The sequence below is a fragment of the Culex pipiens genome, chromosome 3, assembly GCF_016801865.2.
Source record: "Culex pipiens pallens isolate TS chromosome 3, TS_CPP_V2, whole genome shotgun sequence".
Lineage (NCBI taxonomy): Eukaryota > Metazoa > Arthropoda > Insecta > Diptera > Culicidae > Culex > Culex pipiens.
Window position 1 is genome coordinate 25,122,572 of NC_068939.1, and position 21,161 is coordinate 25,143,732.

The window sequence follows — 21,161 nt, forward strand, 5'->3', positions numbered from 1 at the left end:
TTAATATTCAAAATTAATCCAAATAACAAGGGTGCAATTTTTTTTCAAAACACATCAAAATTTTAGTGTAAATTGTAGTCTAATCAACTGAAAACAATCTTAATAGTAGTTTATGCAACAAGTTGCAAAAAGAGGATTTTTTCAGCACGAGTCGTACATTTATCCAACGAGGTTCACCGAGTTGGATAAATACGAAGAGTGCTGAAAAAATCAAGTTTTGCAACGAGTTACATACAACATTTTTTGCAATTCCAAAAAACACCCATTGAGTGAAATTTTAAGTAAAATTTTCATGTGTTTTGTTAATAAATATTTAAATAAAAAAATGTTGAAAAGTGTTACTTTTCGAAACAAGTGCTGAAAAGTTCAACTTTTCAGCACCCATTTGAGTGCTGAAAAGTAGAACTTTTCAGCATTTATTTTGAAAAGTGTTGCTATTCGATTCTTTTATTTTTGGTACAGAAAAGTAGGCTATTTCGTCGTTCAATAATGACAGGAAAAGTAAGTAGTTTTACGACGGAATTGCAAAAATGCCTTTTTCAGCATTGTTCTCGTTTAAAAATGTTTAGAACTTTTATGAAATTACAATGTACAGCACCGCAAAAACTTTTTTTTCTCGCAAAAATAAATTTTTTTGTTAATACTTTTGGAAAATAAATAATTGCAAAACAACTGGACTGGGGTAAAATGCATTTTAAAACACTTTTTTCATTCAAAAGTTGATACTGCGGCCTGTAATTTAATTTTCTTAATTTTTTCATTTTTAAAAAGTTTTAAGTTTAATTGAAACGAAAATAAATAATATCATCAAATTCATCAGCATTTTCAACAAAACTATTTTCTCTGTAAATGTAGACATTATTTAATTCATGTTACAAAACTAATTTAAAAAAAAAACAAAATCAAAGTTTCTAAATAAAAAAAACTTAGGGGAAATATACCCATTTTAATCACACTAAGCCGCTCGACCAATTCTCATCACTTTTGCAGTTTTCCGCTATTAAATAAACTTTTTCAGATGTATCAACAATGGAGAGTTGCTTGCTCACTTTTATTTGAGCTATTTGTTACTTTGGAACAGTCAAAAACACTTTATAAAAGCTGTAATTCATGATCAAAGTGGCCAATAATATAAATAGGCTGAGAAAGGGTATAGTTCCCCTATATTATAATTTTTCAAAGCAAATTTGGCACATTTAATTCACTCAACCATACATTTATATAAATTTCATAAAAAAGGTTATTAAATTAATTTTATTTTGGTCTTTTCGGTGTTATCAGAAACTTGTGAGAAATTAATTGATTATCAAAATTACTCGGGTTTTTGGCATAACTATTTACAACAAAACTATTTAAAGAAAACTTTTTTGAGAAAACCTGCACGAACATTGTGTAGCCTACTGCAGTACATGTTTTAACCATATAAATCTTAAGAAAAGTTTAATGGGTCGAATAATATTTGACAAATGATTGATATCCTATCAATATTATACCGGTTTACGGTACCTTTCAACCAAAATTTGTGACTGTGGCAAAAATCAGCCAAATCGGGGTTGGAAACAAATTTCTAATGCAATACAATTCTGTGCCGACTCACTTGAAATTGAACCTCATCTTCGTAATGCTTTTCCATGAACAACGTGGATACCACAAAAAAAATAATAGTCAAATAACAAGCCAAAGTCTCTACGCTGAAATGAAAAAAAAAAAAAATCTTTGTGAAACCGGTCTTTTATAATTTTAATTTTTGTAGTTATTTTTTAATCCAGCTGAAACTTTTTTGGTGCCTCCGGTAAACCCAAAGAAGCCATTTTGCACACCCAAAGTTAAAGAACGAGGGGATAGTCCTCACGAAAAGAAACGTGAGGAAAATGCTATATTGCGAGAGTATAGTCCTCTCGCGTGTTCATTCGTTCATTGGAACAGTTCATCCTGTGAGTGGCTTATATGGACAAACGACCGCCACTTAGTCACCGAACCATGGTGGCCCATACGGCAAAGGCACGGTTCAATATGCCGAAGGTCTTGGGTTCGAGTCTCGGTACCGGTACTTTTTTTTTGATAGATGAACTTTTTTGGAAAATGAACCATGACCATGAGTAAAGTACTCTCGGTAATTTCGGGATTTATCCTCTCAGTCCGCACACAGTACCATTTTACTACCGAATCGTGCTCTTTATCCTCTCGTATGCCGATGCCCAGTTCTGGGTGCATAAAAAGTTTTTCTATATAATTTTCCATACAAATTTGGCAGCTGCCCATACACAAATGATAAATGAAAATTCAAAAATCTGTATCTTTTGAAGGAATTTTTTTATCGATTTGGTATCTTCGGCAAAGTTGTAGGTATGGATAAGGACTACACTGAAAAAAATATGATACACAGTATAAAAAATTGGTGATTTTTAATTTAATTTTTTGTCACCAAAACATGTTTTGCAAAAAACCACTATTTAAATATTATTAATTTTTTGATATGTTTTTTTTTCAAATGCCAACTTTTCAGAAATTTCCAGGTTGTGCAAAAATTTTTTGACAGAGTTAGGAATTTTTGGATCAACACTGGTTTTTTTAAAATTCGAAATATTGATCGGACATTTTTTTTAAACTTCATTTTATGATGTAAAATCGAATCTGCAATCAAAAAGTACCCAACTGGAATTTTGATAAAGTGCACCGTTTTCACGTTATAGCAATTTTTAGGTAACTTTTTACAAAATAGATACAGTTTTTAATTTTTTTCATTCAGTGCACATGTTTGCCCACTTTTAAAAAACATATTTTTGAAAAGCTGAGAAAATTCTCTGTATTTTGCGTTTTTGAACTTTGTTAAAACGACCTTTTGTTGCTGAGATATTGGCATGCAATGTTTAAAAACTGGAAAATTTATGTTTTCTAAATCTCACCCAAACAACCCACCGTGTTCTGATGTCTATATCTCAGCAACTAATGATCCGATTTGCAATATTAAAATATGAAACATTCGTGAAATTTTTCGATCTCTTCGAGAACATTATTTTCAAAATTCTAAAACAAGACTAACATTTCAAATAGGTGTAATTTTGAATGTTTGGTCCTTTTGAAATGTTATTCTTGACTGAAAATTAAAAAAAAAATTACCAGCCTTCAAAAGAATAAATAAGCAAGCATTTTTTTATAAGTATTATTTTTAAATGTAAAATCAAATAAATTTGGTATCGAAAAATTCTGATTTTTTTAAAAAGTGCACAATATTTGCCTTATTGATTTTCAAAATATGTAACCAGGGGCATATTTCTCCACAAAGCTGAGAAAATTTTTAGAGACTATTCAAGAAATAATGAAGATAACTTTTTCTTTATGAGATACAGCCCCTTAAACATAAATAAACAATAAAATACATTTTTTTAAGTGATTCATTTCAAAAGCCCTACAGTTTGAATTGCCGATATCTCAAAAACTTTCAGTTTGAAATAATTTTTTGAAAAGATAATCTCTCGTTAATTGTTTGTTTTTTCAAAAAAAAATCTGAAAATTTAATTTGTTCAGCATTTAAAAATTATCTTTAAAAATTGGTGTTTTTATTTTCTTTAAAAAAACGATTTTTTCAGAAAAATCATTTTTTGCTCAATATATATTGGCGGCAAAATGTTTACCCTTATGGCTTTGGCTGAAATAGTAGAATATGCAACAAGCTGCAAATAGTTTCTTTTTTAGTATGAGTCGTATGTTTATCCAACGAGGTTTACCGAGTTGGGTAAATATGATGAGTGCTGAAAAATCAACTTTTGCTTCGAGTGCAACATTCTTTGCATTTCCGTAAAACGCTTTTTGAATGGAATATTATGTTAAACATCTATCTGCTAGAAAAAATTACCGTTCAAAACATTAAAAATACTGAAAAATAACTTTTTGCAATTCCGTCGTGTAACTACTTAGGGTAGAGTAGTCATCAATGAGACACGGGGAACAATGATAAAATGGCTCTCACAAGTCGTAGTTTCAACCAATCAGGCTCATATTTGGGGGAAAGGTGTGTCTACTGGATACACGTCTGCCATAATAGTGGCTTTGGTTATGGACGCTCCCTTGACAAGTTATTCATAAATGTTTGATTCTGGGGTGTAAAAGTAAATTATGGACAAAAAATATTTTTTCGCTCGTAGGCTGCCATTTACACCAAAACTAATATTTCTTCAAATTTCTTTCGACGTTCCATAGGGATTGAGTTGGGCTACAAGGTCCTTTCATTAGATTTGGCAATAATTTAGAATATACCCAGAATCCAGGGCTGTCTCATTGTTCCCCACTCATTTCAGCCCATGGGTAACAATGAGACACTTTGATTTTTCTTCAATAAACTTTTCAAAATCGATGGAAATCTTTCAAAACATGAATTAAAAGTGATTTTTGGCATATTTATAGAGTTTAAACTTCATTTAACCAAAAATACAAAGTTATTTGGTATTAATATATGGATTTTACAAAATTTAAATACTTTTTAGTGTAACTTTTGTTAATAAAAGTTTCATGTTGGCAAAATTGCTCTAAAATGTTCAAGGCAGGTCACCTGCAATGGAACAATACAAAAACATGATGTTTTGCTAGAAAAATGTTGATTTCCGTAGAGTGTCTCATTGTTCCCCAGCTGTCTCATTGTTCCTGCCAAGTGCGTCTACAATGAGACAGTTGAATAACTCTGGCTGTAGACGTCAGATCGATCTCATATTTTGGTCAATGTTAGATTACATTAAAGGAAAGATAATGCAACTAAAAGCTCATTAAAAAATGCTGATGAAAAAATTAGAAAAATCGTTGAAAGTTGAAAACCAAAAGTGTCTCATTGATGACTACCCTACCCTACTTTTCCTGTCATTCTTGAACGACGAAATGGCCTACTTTTCTGTACCAAAAATAACAGAATCGAGTAGCAACACTTTTCAAAATAAATGCTGAAAAGTTCTTCTTTTCAGCACTGAAATGGGTGCTGAAAAGTTGAACTTTTCAGCACTTGTTTTGAATAGTAATATTTTTCAACATTTTTTTTTTATTTTAAACGATTTATTGACAAAATACATGAACGAAATATAATTTCACTCAATGGGTGTTTTTCAGAAATGCAAAAAATATTGGATAGAACTCGTTGCAAAACTTGATTTTTTCAGCACTCGTCGTATTAGTCGTGCTGAAAAAATAGTCTTTTTGCAACTTGTTGCAGAAACTACTATTTCAACACCCTCCTCATTGCTGAAACGAGGAATTTTTCAGTTGTGGTTTGGTTGAGCGTTTTAGCAAAATGCATTACTATGAATACAAAGAGACGAGTTGTTCCTTTTAATTCCGCTATTTATTTCAATATCTTGACAGATCCGTATTTTGTCTACAACTTAAGATATTGAAATCTGTAGCGAAATTAAAAGGAACAACTCGTCTCTTTGTATTCATAAAATTTTTCAGTTCTGGTTCTGAAAGGTATTCATTTTCTATCTGTTGATTTTGGTAAAGAAAAGTAGGCCATTTCGTGGCTCAAGAATGACAGGAATATCAAGTAATTTCACGATGGAATTGCAAAAATGGATCCCTTTGAATTTATCAAAAAAAAAGAGTATTAAAATATGAATTCAACATTCAGTAATAAAAAGTTGATTAAAAAAATGGTATTTTTTCTGAATAGTTCTTAACAAAACCTACAACTTTTTGCAAAAAGCACCAAAATTTCAATCCAAGATACTTATTTTCAAATATTTTTAAACCTTTGTTGTAAGGACAATCCAATGGTGTAAAATGACTTCTTTAGTCAATGACAAGCCCCCTGGAAAGTTTTAGTCAAATAAATAAAAAAAAATCCATCTCCGTTTTTGGAGGAGAATCACGTACCTACATGGAATTCCTTTTTAGTTTCCTAAAGCAAAGCTTTCAAAAAGTTTTCTTTTTTTAATTCTGTTTATATTTTTTAATGACTCCAGCCCCCAAGCTCGTGAAAAAGTCAAAAATCCATACAAATACCACCATTTTTGTGGGCTTGGGAGATTAATGGTTATATGGTTATTACGAACATTTATTGTCGAAATCTCGGATTAAAAAAAAGTGAGAAAAAATAATTCTTCTACACTGCTCATTTAACTTTAATTTTTCAATCGACGCTATCTTGCAAACTATTGTATAGATTTCCAATGTCAAAACATATATGTACTATTTGAAAAAAGTTATTCCAAATATCCCTAAATGGTTCAATTTTTATTACCACTTCTCAAATCACTGCCTCGCAACAACAGTGACATCATCAAAAAGTAATAAAATTTATCCCTTTTGCTCCTTCGAAGCATCATCAGACAACCGAACCATGTGTGTGTGTGTGTATTTGTTGTTCCACACCTCTAATGCACAATTAATGTTCATTGTCAGCCGCCTCTCGAGGATTGTTGTTTCCCCTTCTGACTGGTTTCCTTTCTTTTTTTTCTCCAATAAAATATAGCAATGAAACTGGCGGCGAGCATTCTTGCAGTCATGATTGATAAGTCATAAAAAATAAACCACACTTGACGTTTCCCCTTAAGAAGTGCACTTCTCAGCAGTATTGGATGAAATTTTAAAATCCTTCAAAACTATCGCTCTTATCCCTTTCTTGACAGTGAGGATCGTTCGTTCTGCTCGCCTTGCAAAAAGTCAGGACCGATATTTCCCCTGCTTTCAAAGAGAGAGAAAAATCAACAACATGGAAAAACTTTAGCTGCTGTAGTGAGAAAAAAAGGCACACAAAAAATACGACAAAATAAAACAGAACCCTGACATTTCGATATCCCTTCCCTGCTGCTGTTTCATAGATTTTTATTTCCATCATTTATATTTCAGTCAGATCTAAAGTAGTTTTACTTGTAGCATCCATCTCCGCTGGGAATTTTATGGTGTACGATATTTTTCACCACCAGTCGTCGGCGGTGGTTTTTCGTCCTCCTCGTCGTCGAAAAGTCACTGAGAAGGGGCGGTGAAACTCGGGAAAATGGGAAAGCATTTTTCCTGGTTTTTTCGTCCCGCCCTGACCACAACAGCAGCTAAACCCATAGGGATGTCTTCTGCTTCCACCGGACACAAGATGAATTTTCACGAAAACTTTAAGAAGCTTTCCCTCCGGGAGGGGGATTCGTTCGGTGAACGGTCTCTCTCTGGCGAAAGGCGATAAATCTACTGCTGCTGGTGGGAAAGAAAGTTTTCTTGGCGGATCGAAGTCCAAAAATGGCACCCACATAATGAGGTAGGCAATTAATCACTCTTTGGAAAGGTGGTGGTGTCCAGACCGTATTGATCATCAGGGGGTGTTGTGTTGGTGGATGAGGAAAGATAAATGAATTGTGAATTGAGAGAGCGAGTCCCTTTTGGCACATCGGTGACCGATGGCTCTATTAAGGGAGAAGAAGAAGAATCAAATATTGAACTGCAACCTCGAGGTGACAAATGATGTTTGTGTTTAGAACACTATTAGTAGCGAATCATTATGATGGCATTTATTCCATTTGATTTTGAATTAATTATGAAAATTGTAGTGGTAGTTTGCGTAATAAAAACCCCAGGATCAACGCGAAGGCACGGTCTTGGACATAGTAATTTGGCTAAAAATTCTACCCAAAAAAACTCAATGTTAACAATGTTTCGACAAAATTACCTCCACCTTGTGACAAAATTTAGTTATTTCCCTGCCCTATACAATTTTAATAAAGATAACGTTAACCGGGGTGACATTGACCAAACATTGACAGCATTTCAAGTTCCAACTGGTAATGTATTTTTTCGGAACAATGTTGTTTAAAGGTTTTTTTTTAAGTTAGATGCGTTGTAAACTCTTCTTTTGAATTAAAGGGTGACTTTGAGAGTCATTTTTTTTTCTTGTTAAAAATAAATTTAATTTGGTTTTTTTTATTACTAAGGTTGCTGCTATATTCTTAAGAGAAAAATAATTGTTATTTTTTGAGTTAGTTTATAAGCTTTTAAAAATACGTATAAAATTGAGGTAAAATGCATAAAAAGTTTATATTTAGTCTGAATTTACTTAAAGCGAGTTGTATAGATTTATGTTGCATTTTTAAGCTTAATACGTAAAACGAATCAAAAGTTTTCACTTTTGTGTAAAATTTGTTCCACTGAAATGCCAATTTTTTTTAAATTTTGTTTAAAAAATGCATAATATTTTTATTTAAGAAACTAGTTCATTTTTTTTTGAAGTCATTTTTATTAGGAAAACTATGACAACTTGAGAATATTTAATTAATTATATTTTTCAACAATTTCATGATAATGTTTATCTAAATTTTAGAACTTACATAAATTTTTATGAAAATTTCTTCTTGAAGTACTATGAACACTTCTTTACAACGGTCAGAATGATTCACTTCGATTTACGATACAAAATTTAGCAATAAACCAGAAATTGCAGTTGGCCGGTTTTCAGAAATTTTATTATTTCTTGCCATCTTATTGTATTGTTAGTGCATCAAGCAAGCTTACCTTAATATTAAGTTTTTTAGATACTTTTTTTTAATTATTTAATTTTTTATCTATTCAAAATTATTTTTGTAATTTTAAAATAACTGTAACTCAAAGCCGTTGCATGGTATCAAAAAGTGGTCAAAGACAAACTTGTAGGAAATCAAATGGATTTTCTGAAGAAAAAAAAAATACACTGAACGAAAAATACACGCCACTTCTATGAGATTTTTTAATTTTTAAGTTTAAAAGTTAAATTCAAAGGTCATAATTTTTTTTCGATCAAAAGTTTTGAGGAAATAGCCTAACATGTTACAAAAAGACTGACGAAAAATGCAGGATGGTATTAGAGCGTCCAATTTCCCGTTCCGGGAAAAAAATCCCGGGAATTCCCGTGATTTCCCGGAAAAAAATATTTCCCGTTTCCCGGGAAATTTGTAAATTTCCCGGGAATTCCCGAAATACAAGCAGAAGTTTACATTTTCCTACCTTTTTGGCATCAATGTTTTGAAATTATACAAAAAATAATAATTGGAGATTGCAACACCATTTGAAAATAAGATATTTACATCTTCCGGCCAAGATCAACATTGAGATTTGTTTGACTTTTTTTTACCTTGAACATGTTGGATGGAAATTGAACTGATATAATTAAATTAAAAAAAAGGTTTGTGTAAGAAGAATTTGTTTCTAAGTATTCGAGAAATCGCAGATTGAAGTTATAAATTTATGAAGCACGTGAGCTACCAAGGCCGTAAGAGGGTTATATATGAAAACATATTGTTGAATTTCAACCACTTTTAAATGCTCAAAATTATTTTAATCTAATTGATTTATTAGGCTGAATACCATATAACTAAAGTCATATCATAAAACCACGAAAAACCATTAAAAAACAACTTCGTATCAAATTTTCAAGTTAAAAAATAGTGTTTCAAGTTAAAAAGCGCTAGAAATTAGATTTTTAAGGTAAATTCAATGATTATTTATTTATTCACAAGTTGATTTTTTTGGTTTTTTTTTATTTTAACTTTATGGTCACTGAGACAAATTTAAAAGCAATTTTATGGTTGTGAAGCATAGATTTTCACTGTCCAAACACTTTGATTCAAAAAAATCCTTCTCAACAAAAATGCTAATACTATTTTTATCATTTGGGACGATTTGAAAGATTTCAAAATTAGAAAGTTTATATATTTTTTCAAAGTTGCATGATTTTTTTTACAAGTAGTCAGGCCGTTAATTGATCCTGACACTCATTTTGACCATTAAAGTTGCTGTTCTATACAATTTCGTTGCAAAAGATTTATCAGAAACAGGATTAGAGTAATTTTCGTTAAATTTCAAATTTCCCGGGATTTCCCGGGAAATTTTTTGAAAATTTCCCGTTTCCCGGGAATTTTGTAACCCCGGGAAATTGGACGCTCTAGATGGTATGTTTCTCCTTTAAAAAAATACAAAAATCAGCGTTTTAAAAAAATGTTGCAAAAAAAGGTTTTTTTATAGTTTTTGGCAATTTCTGTATGATAGACTTGATTTTTCAGTCTCGAAAATATTTTTACCGGAAAGCTCGTCCAATTTCCCATAAGTTTGCCTTTGACAACTTTTTAATTTGACTCGTTTTAATATTTACATAAGCTTATTTGCTGTCCAGGTGTATACCACACTGAAAAAATATACCATTTTCAGTTATAAGCAATGTAATGAAGCTAATATCTGTAAGCCCATACATCCAATTGAAAACATGTCTAAAAAGTTTCATTGAAATCGAAGAGGGTCGGGTACAAAAGTACCAGAAAAAATCCTGATTTGAGCTGGAATTGCTCCAAAAGGAAACTATTATAAAAAGCATAAACAAATAGTTTAATCTATCACTTTTTTGTAAAAAAAATGTTTTCTTTTTCTTTTTCTTAAAAAGAAGTTGAAAAAAGTGGAAGATTGCAGTTATTTAAGCTTGTTTTTGATATGTTTCGAATCAAAACAAAAGTTCTACTATTCTTCTTGAAAAAAATGAGAGTTTCTAAAATTTATTTAGAAAAAAAAAATTTGCCTTATTTTAATTGATAGTGGAGCGAATTCGCATTTTTTGATTTGGATTATATTTTGTGTGTACTTCGTTTATGACCAAAAAAGTTTCTATATTCAGTTTGTCCAATATGTTATTGGACTTTGACCTCAACAAATTGCATTGCTCAATTTTTTTAACTCCAGTTATTTGAGATGTTTTAAAATCAAAAATTCTATTGCACAGGTTGGTCAAAATTGATTTGACATAGTCTTTTTGTATGGACGGTTGTCAAATTTGTATGGAGACTTGTATGACTTCTTAAGTTATAGATAATGTTCATACTATGTAAAATTTCAAAAATTAAATTTTCAACAGATTTGGTCATCCTTGAGCGAAATGTTTAGTTATCATTCAATGGTTCGTATTGCTTTTTTTTTCTCCGGTTGATTTGAATTTGTTGTCAATGAATTTAAGTCAAACAAAAGTATCCATAAATGTTCACGACCGGGTTATTTCAAGGTTCAGCTGATAAACTTTTAAGTAAATTTTAAAAGCCTTCATTAAAGTCACTAAAGATTGCTTAGCAATTTTTTCTTACAGATTTGGTGAATTTCAAACATATTTTTTACATTGAACATTGAGTATTCTCTTTTCCAAACACATACCATTTCCAATAAGCGCAAAGCCCAGCGTTCGCCCACTTGAAAGCTCCTCGCGTTGTATTCGTTTGATTTGCAAACAATTTCATTTCAATTCTTCTGCACAATGACAATTGCTGAAAAGGAGTGAGGGAACAAAATATGACATTCAATATATACATCCGAGCGACACGGAGAGAGGAGATCCCACTATCGAATTCAATCTATTTCCAATTTGTTTCGATTGCAAAATAATTCCCAACCCGGCGGATGGCGTTCGAGACGGGCCTGTGTAAAACATTTTTCCGCGGAAAATTGTTTTCCGCTCACAGCCAGTTGACGTGGGATCGACACGCGGCGCTGAAATTGCATTTTCTACTGGTATTGGATATTGAAATGATTTTGAAAAACTCAAACTGATTTAGATGTCTCGTGATTTTTGCTTAATTAAGTGCTCTAACTTTTGCAGAATTAGTTTGAAATACCGGACAGTTGCGAAAAACTTAATTAAATTAAACTAGAAAAATGCAAATCTACTAACTGGACGGGAAACAGACGATTTTCTTCATCAAAACGTGGACTTGAAAAAAAAACTTCCATTTAAAACACCTCCCAGCGGGAGATAATAAAAGGGCATATCATCATCATCATCATCATTATTTGATGTGCATTTTATTATCTTGTGCCCACGTGTTTTTGTTGTTCGTTGAAGAAATCCACGTGGTGTATAAAAAAGTGAGTGTCAAAACGAGCGAATAATGTGATGCCGTCCGGCCCCTCTCTAAATGGAAAAATCGGAAAAAGAAGGTGAATTCGCCGCTGCGGATGAGGAAAACAGAAATGAGGCGTGAAATTCACGACCGCAGACAACAACAGCAGCTTTAACACATACTCAGATTTCTACGGATAACAATGAGGGGTGATGTTTGCTGGTGAAGGGATAATTGAACCATCTGGTTAAGGTTATCGTGAAAATGTGTGATTTTTCAAGAAATCTGATTAAAAGAAAAAGGTTACAGAATATTTGAAAAATATTGTTTTGACATAAAAAAAAATTGGGTTGGTTTGCAATACGTCGTAACAGCCAACAAGGTCTTTGAAAACGATTTAGAAAATTTCTTTAAAAATTATCACTAAAAAATAACACTCCAGAACACCTTTTCTTAGTCGATCATGTCTGTATTTTTTTTTTGATGTGAAAAAAAATAAAAATGTTTTCTAAATTATATTATTTCTTTACTAATATTAAGGGACCATCCATAAACCACGTGGACACTTTTTTGGGAATCTGTTACCCCCCCCCCCCCCCCCTTCGTGGACAATTGTCCATACAAAAAAAATCTTTTTTGTATGGATCGTGGACAATCGCCATACCCCCCCCCCCCCTAAAGTGTCCACGTGGTTTATGGATGGTCCCTAAAACAAAAGTAAGATTATAACCATTTCAAACCAATTTTGCAATTTTTTTATTTCAAATCGTATAAAAAAGTACAAATGGCTTAAACAAAATTAAAAAAATTACAAAAATTACAAAAATTACAAAAATTACAAAAATTACAAAAATTACAAAAATTACAAAAATTACAAAAATTACTAAAATTACAAAAATTACAAAAATTACAAAAATTACAAAAATTACAAAAATTACAAAAATTACAAAATTACAAAAATTACAAAAATTACAAAAATTACAAAAATTACAAAAATTACAAAAATTACAAAAATTACAAAAATTACAAAAATTACAAAAATTACAAAAATTACAAAAATTACAAAAATTACAAAAATTACAAAAATTACAAAAATTACAAAAATTACAAAAATTACAAAAATTACAAAAATTACAAAAATTACAAAAATTACAAAAATTACAAAAATTACAAAAATTACAAAAATTACAAAAATTACAAAAATTACAAAAATTACAAAAATTACAAAAATTACAAAAATTACAAAAATAACAAAAATTACAAAAATTACAAAAATTACAAAAATTACAAAAATTACAAAAATTACAAAAATTACAAAAATTACAAAAATTACAAAAATTACAAAAATTACAAAAATTACAAAAATTACAAAAAATACAAAAATTACAAAAATTACAAAAATTACAAAAATTACAAAAATTACAAAAATTACAAAAATTACAAAAATTTCAAAAATTACAAAAATTACAAAAATTACAAAAATTACAAAAATTACAAAAATTACAAAAATTACAAAAATTACAAAAATTACAAAAATTACAAAAATTACAAAAATTACAAAAATTAAAAAAATTACAAAAATTACAAAAATTACAAAAATTACAAAAATTACAAAAATAACAAAAATTACAAAAATTACAAAAATTACAAAAATTACAAAAATTACAAAAATTACAAAAATTACAAAAATTACAAAAATTACAAAAATTACAAAAATTACAAAAATTACAAAAATTACAAAAATTACAAAAATTACAAAAATTACAAAAATTACAAAAATTACAAAAATTACAAAAATTACAAAAATTACAAAAATTACAAAAATTACAAAAATTACAAAAATTACAAAAATTACAAAAATTACAAAAATTACAAAAATTACAAAAATTACAAAAAATACAAAAAATACAAAAATTACAAAAATTACAAAAATTACAAAAATTACAAAAATTACAAAAATTACAAAAATTGCAAAAATTACAAAAAAAATCAAAAGTTACAAAAATTACAAAAATTGAGCTGCTCTTTACAAAATCGGCCGATTTTAAACATTTTTTTTTTAATTGGCTCAAACTTTGTGAGGGCCTTCCGTATGTCCAAATAAGCTATTTTGCGTCGTTTCACCCATACAAGTCTCCATACAATTTTGGCAGCTGTCCATACAAAAATGGTATGTAAATATTCAAACAGCTGTAACTTTTGAGTAAATTTTCTGATCAATTTGGTGTCTTCGACAAAGTTGTAGGTATTGTTGAAGGCTATTGAGAAAAAATACACGGAAAAAAAAATTGCAGATTTTTTTATCAACTTTTTTTTCACTGAAACTCAATTTCCCAAATAACGTAATTTTTTTACTTTCGAGATTTTTTGATATGTTTTAGGGGACAAAAATCCGCAATTTTTGAGCCATAGAGAAACATGGTCAAAAAATACGTCGCCTAGATATGATTTTTTGAAAAATAATGTTTTTTGGAAATACTCGAAATTTAATTCAAAAACAAGTTTGACATATTTTTTAAATGTTTAATTTAATTTCCAATCGAAAAGTACTTATCAGATTTTTTGATAAAAGGCTCTGTTTTCAAGATATAGCTACCGAAAGTTTGATTTTAGGGAAATATTTGCAGTTTTTCGATTTTTTAAAATAGTGTCCATGAGTGATTTTTTGATTGAATTGTTTTTAGTAATAATAAAAATCATAAATAATTTCAATTTTCTTATATTTAAACCCTTACATTAGCTTAAAATCATGACAAAAAAAAACTTCCTAGAAAGAAAACAACTCTCCAAAAACTGGCTCGTTCAGAAGTCAAAAGTCACTCCCGCTTGCAGATCCAATATTCAAATTCATGAATTAATAATAATGCATTTTCCCCCAGCTCGATTAAAAAAGTTGAATTAGTTTAACTTCGCACCGTCATGCCCATCTTTTCGGTGTGTTGTTGTGAGCAAGATTCAGCCGGTTGGTTCTGTAGTATTGTCCTTTCCTCCTGGAATAAGGTTGTTCTGTATCCGATTTTCCCCTTCGTACGAGGTTGGTATAGACTTTCAACGAAAGGTTATTTCAGCAAAAGCAGTCAAAATTCAGCACCGTCATTAGGTACGATTCTTTTTTCTAGGGTTTATTTTTGAAAAGTAAGTTATCCGTATGATGACGATTATAAAATGTCAAACTTCAAATTTTTTTTTAAATTGGGAATGTAACTAAAAATTCTAAAACCCCTTCAAAAAGCTCAATTTCTTTTCCCTGCATGGCTTATGCTCCCATCGGAGAAAAAAAAATGTCAGCTCCTCGAGCAATTTCATACCTAATAATCATAACCGTAATGCTAAACAATAATAAATAATAAAGTAAAAGTCGTGCACGTGGTGGCAAGATCCCACCACCCAGGAAAACATCACACTTGGAGGAGAGTTGTTTGTTGTTTTCACTCTCCCTTCCATTTTTTTTGCAATCTGCAGTTTCATTTTTTTTTTCGTTTTTCCCCTGACACAAAATTGGACGACTTTTTCCTCTGCTGCTGCCGAGCGCGAGACGACACTTTTCACTGGTCACATTACTTTTAACGAACTTTTGATTTGTAACGAGATCTTTAAAATTTATTAAATGGTCGTTTGCGAGGTGGCTTCATTTTCGCTCGTTGCTCGTTACTGAGATTTCTTCTTTTTTCCTCAGGTTTGGTTCCAGAATCGACGTGCCAAGTGGAAGAAACGAAAGAAGACCACCAACGTGTTCCGGACGCCAGGTAAATGACAGGTTTTAGTAGTGATTGCTGTTTGCGAGAAAGTTTGCAAATTAGGGCATAAAGTTGGTTGTTGTTTGGATTAATATTAGTATTTTAATGGCAACTTCTTTTTATGAATTTAAACTTATTTTTCTCAACTGAAATGAAATGTTTGGAGTTTGGATCGATAAAACATTAGCCAAAAAATATAATTTTATCAAAAACCAAATTTCTGTAAACGATCTAAAACTTATTTATTATTCTGTTTATCGATTATGTAATTAATTTTGTTTAAAAAACATAAATTTTAAGTAAAAAGCATTTTTGTGATAATAATTCAGACTCAATCCGTCACAAATTATATAATTTTAAATTAACTATTTAGTTTGATTTTTGAACTTGTTTCTTTTGTTTTAAAAAGCAAAACCTTCTTTAGAAATATTATTAGTTAGTTATTTTATGATAATTTTTGGAAAATATGATTTTTTTAAAAAAAATATAAGAAATTTTTTTTTCAAATAAAATAGTGCTGTTAAACTGTTTTTAAGTTGAATACATTTAAAAAAGATATTTTTCGAAAAGATGTCTGTCCTTAGTTCAAAATATTTCATGAAAAAAATGTTTTTGACTTAAGGCCGTTGCAAATATTTTTTTAAGTTTATGTCCCTTGACTCTGACCAAAGTCGAGGGGGAAGGCAAGGGGAAGGGGGTGCAACAAAAAGGTTTAAAAATTGAATTAACGAGCCACTGTTTCAACATACCTGTCCAGTTGTTTTGCAATCATTAGTTTCCAAAATACCAAAAAAAACGACCCCCGTTTGCGTTTACTACAACTGAACTTGTATGCTAAAACACGTGACTTCTCGAAGGTTAAAGGTTTATCTAAAAACATGTTTTTTAATAATATAGAAAGTTATTCAAAAAAATATAATTTTTATTATTTGCAAGATGGATATCAAACGACGCAGCATTGTTTTGTTTAGTGTTTTAAACTTCAAATTTAAAGGTTTTGTTTTATACTGTTCAAAAAAACACGTATTTTTAAAGAAATATTCTCAAAAAATTGCAAAATCGGTACTTAATGACTTGAATTTTGTATTGATTTTCACTGCAGGTAAAATACTAGAATATTCACAAAATATTGCTTTTTTTGAACACTTAAATTGCAATATGGATGGCAAACGATGGTATGGATTTTCACAAAATTGGAATTTTTATTGTAAACTACTCAAATTTTTAACAGAATCAGCATATTAAGCATTATTGAGTATCATTCAAAAATTTAGCAAATTATAAAAATTGAGTATTTTCAAGAAAATTTGGTCGTTTTACCTTAGCCTCTCGTCTAATATTTGCTCAACAACTCATACAAAAATGTATTAATTCTCTACCAACTCACACGAAATCGGGAAAAGTTGCCCCGACCCCTCTTCGATTTGCGTGAAACTTTGTCCTAAGGGGTAACTTTTGTCCCTGATCACGATTCCGAGGTCCGTTTTTTGATATCTCGTGACGGAGGGGCGGTACAACCCCTTCCATTTTTGAACATGCGAAAAAAGAGGTGTTTTTCAACAATTTGCAGCCTGAAACGGTGATGAGATATAATTTGGTGTCAAAGGGACTTTTGTGTAAAATTAGACGCCCGATTTGATGGCGTACTCAGAATTCCGAATAAACGTATTTTTCATCGAAAAAACACTAAAAAATTTTAAAAATTCTCCCATTTTCCGTTACTCGGCTGTAAAAAATTTTGGAACATGTCATTATATGGGAAATTTAATGTACTTTTCGAATCTACATTGTCCCAGAAGGGTCATTATTTCATTTAGAACAAAATTTTTCATTTTAAAATTTCGTGTTTTTTCTAACTTTGCAGGGTTATTTTTTAGAGTGTAACAATGTTCTACAAAGTTGTAGAGCAGACAATTACAAAAATTTTGATATATAGATATATAGACATGTTCCAAAAATTTTTACAGTCGAGTAACGGAAAATGGGAGAATTTTGAAAACTTTTTTAGTGTTTTTTTCGATGAAAAATACGTTTATTCGGAATGCTGAGTACGCCATCAAATCGGGCGTCTAATTTTACATAAAAGTCCCTTTGACACCAAATTTCTAGCTCATCACCGTTTCAGGCTGCAAATTATTGAAAAACATCTCTTTTTGCGCATGTTCAAAAATGGAAGGGGTCGTACCACCCCTCCGTCACGAGATATCAAAAAACGGACCTCGGATTCGTGATCAGGGACAAAAGTTACTCCTTAGGACAAAGTTTCACGCAAATCGAAGAGGGGTCGGGGCAACTGTTGTGTGAGTTGGCGGAGAATTACCCTTTTTTATTCAATCTTAAAATTTTTATCAAAAAGCTATTTTAAATTATTTTTTCCGAGATGAAATTTCGATGTATAAAAACTTTCACATTAAAAATTGATTTTCACTACATTACAGTTTTTAAGAGTAAAATACTCAAGCTTTCTCAAAATGACATAGTTTTTAAACACTAAAATACTTACATTTAATACGGATATCATGCAACGCGAATTTTGGTATGGATTTTCACAATAATAGATTTATCAATGTAAAATTCTTAAATTTTCGAAAATTACTTTTTAAAGAAAATATCCAAATTTGCTTAATGGATATGAATTTTGCGTCGTTCAATACCCGTATTCTTAACTATGATTTTTTTGAATTTTCAGAAGTAATTGTATTTTGTTTTTTTTGCGAAAATGGCACATAAAATCCTGATGTAGTTATCAATCTGTAGAATATTTTTACATAAAAAAAATGTATTTCTTTAATTATTTTTTGCAAAAAGAAATTTATTGCTTTAATTTTTTTTATTTTGAAACTAAAATGTAGTGAAATCATAATTTATTTATAAATGGATGCATTTTAAAAGCTTTAATTTTGTTTTAAAAACTAGCTCCCATATTAAAAATGTATTTTAGTAACAGTTCTGAGTAGATTTCGTTTAACCCTCTACAACCCAACTCCGCCTTTAGACGGGGTTTGATTTAAAAAATCTCAAAAAATCAATTTTTCAACCAATTTTTGATCTTCAAAATGCATTGGAAAGAAAAACTTTTAAAATTTTAGAAAATTAATGGGTTGGAAGTTTTACTTGTTTTATGTGGCTTTGCCAATGTTTTTTAAAATGTTTAATTTTTTTAGGGGTCAACTTTGGCTGTGTTTTTTGCTAACATTTCCTTCATTTTAAGTTAAAAGAAGTCCCGAACAGACGGTAATAACTAAGTTCGTGCCGTTTCAATAACATATACTTTTAAAATAACAAAAAGTGTTATGGAATATTCTTGCGAAATCCATTTCTGCATAAGAGTTGAATAACAGTTTATGTTATCATAACAAAATTTGTTATTGGTCTGATATTGATTGAAAGAACAAACAAATTTGGAATAACATTTTTTGTTATGGAAGAATACCTCCAACTGTTATTGGGATGATCGGATCAGTTGTTAAAATAACAAAAAATAATAACAAAGATTTTTTCGAAAAATAACTAAAATTGTTATTAGTCTGTTATTACAATAACAATCCAATAACAAATAAATCATAACGGTGAATAACAAATCTTGTTATAAATAACATAAAATGTTATTTGCGTAGTATTTTCAAATATCAAAAAATGTTATTCCCACGTTATTTCTGTCTGCTCGGGGTATGCCAACCTCCTGTGGCCGAATGGTTACGGGTTTCGCCTCATAAGCGGAAAGTCATGGGTTCTTCTCAGGGTGGCAGCCTTAGGTAGCAGCAACCGTATGAGTATAAAACGGTTGCTTCACGTGCTCTTCAAGCATGTGATCGATCTTGGGATATTCCTTTGCGCCTCTTCCCAAAATACTTTCCTCGTGTCTTCGCATGTAAATAATGCCCAGCCGATCGGTATTGCACTGCAGTCCAGTCGCATTGTCCAGATCAGAGCAAAAGGGAACACCGCAAGAGTAGCGCCGCAATAAGACAATTGTCTTTACAAGACCCCGCGCGGCAAATAATAGCTGCTGGGAAGAGCTTGAAAAATGACACGAAAAAATTGTCACCGCGGTTCTAGCGATACATAGCGCACAAGGCACAAGGAATGGAGTTTGCAGCATCTGGATGGAACAGCACTTTTCCTCTCAATAGGAACTGTGTTATAGATCTGGAAATGCTTAATAACAGTAAAAATGGGTAACACGATACAATAGTCCTTGTAATCAGGATTCCGTGTCTTAATACTCAAACAGAAAAAAAAATGCAGTATTTTTTCTAGTGTCCCAGACTATGCCTCTACGCATTTTCTTTACAACTTAAATGATAATGGTGTCATTTTATAGAAGAAAACGTGAAAAACAAGCAAAATATTGAAAAAGTGACTGTAAGAACATGAATAAATTAGATAGGCAAAATGTAACGATAGAAGGTGGTAGAAAAGGCCAAAAATTACAAAAAAAAAACAAACATAAACTAAACAAGATAAATGCAAATTTACATACTAAAAATGAAACATGAAAAACATAAACAAGAGAGGTAAAGTTTTTCGTAGAACAAAAGTTGCTCAAAATGACCTCCTGAACACGGGAAAAATAAAATTTTCGAAAAAAAATTGGGTGGTAGAGGGTTAAATAAGCTTATTTCAAGAAGTTACTTTAAATTAAATAACGTCGGCTAGGCTGGTACACATTTTAATTCAAGTTTTTTATTCCTCGGCTTTGGTGTAGGTCGCCAGAAGGGGAAATAATAAAAAAAGAAATTTAAGCCATTTTTTTATCACAAAATAATAAGTACATTGTAACAGTCAGTCAACACTATCGAAACTATCAATTTATTTATCTATATATTTTTGATGTCAAGTCCCGAAATTTAAACTTGCAATTGCAACAAACTTTTCAACAAACAACTCCATACATTGGCCATGTTATTTTTATAACATATCGTTCGAGAATCGCAATGGGAATCTTACAAGAATTAAAAAAACTGTTTTGCTGTGATTCACTTTGATCAAATTGTGTTTATTATGTTATGTATTGCAAAAACTTTCGTGCCACGTTTTGTACTAAATAATTTTTCAAAATAATATTCAACAAAACAAATTCTTAAACTTCAACTGCTTCTTCATCCCGCAGGCGCACTCCTCCCGTCGCACGGGCTGCCCCCCTTTGGCGCCAACATCACCAACATTGCGATGAGCGAGAGCTTATGCGGGACGTCCATGTTCGGCGGGGACCGGTGGGGCGTGGGCGTAAACCCAATGACTGCTGGTAAGTGCTCCCTCCCCTTGAAACTATAACTAACCACCAAAACCACACGGACCACTAATTGAAACTAATTTTTGCTGCCGCTTTTGCCCTTCCTTCTTGTGTGCTGCTAAATTACTAACATCAACAACATCGTCGACTAACCCTCAACTAACCTGCCCTTATGCCCGGGGGGGAAAAAAAGGATTCGGTCAGCTGAACCAGACCTCGTCCCTGTCGTCCACCCTGAACGGGGGCCTCAACACGGGCATCAACATCTCGTCGGCCATGGGCGCCGGCGGGTACCACAACTACGGACTGAACGCACTTGGTAATGGGGCTTGGTGTAACCTTTGTTTGTCGATTTTTGTTTAATTTGTTAATTTT

At 31.0% G+C, this 21,161-nt stretch overlaps 1 protein-coding gene across 3 annotated transcripts in view; it reads left to right on the forward strand.

Moving 5' to 3' along the window:
- The window catches only part of LOC120420698 (homeobox protein orthopedia), a 95,116-nt gene that overhangs the window by 61,972 nt on the left and 11,983 nt on the right, over window positions 1-21,161 (forward strand). For 2 of the 3 annotated variants that reach the window (XM_039583792.2, XM_039583793.2), the window contains exons 4-6: window positions 15,490-15,559; window positions 20,664-20,798; window positions 20,980-21,105. In XM_039583792.2, coding sequence (XP_039439726.1) covers window positions 15,490-15,559; window positions 20,664-20,798; window positions 20,980-21,105 — 331 coding nt within the window. The remainder of the gene's footprint in view (window positions 1-15,489; window positions 15,560-20,663; window positions 20,799-20,979; window positions 21,106-21,161) is intronic. The other variant, XM_039583795.2, reaches the window with a different exon arrangement.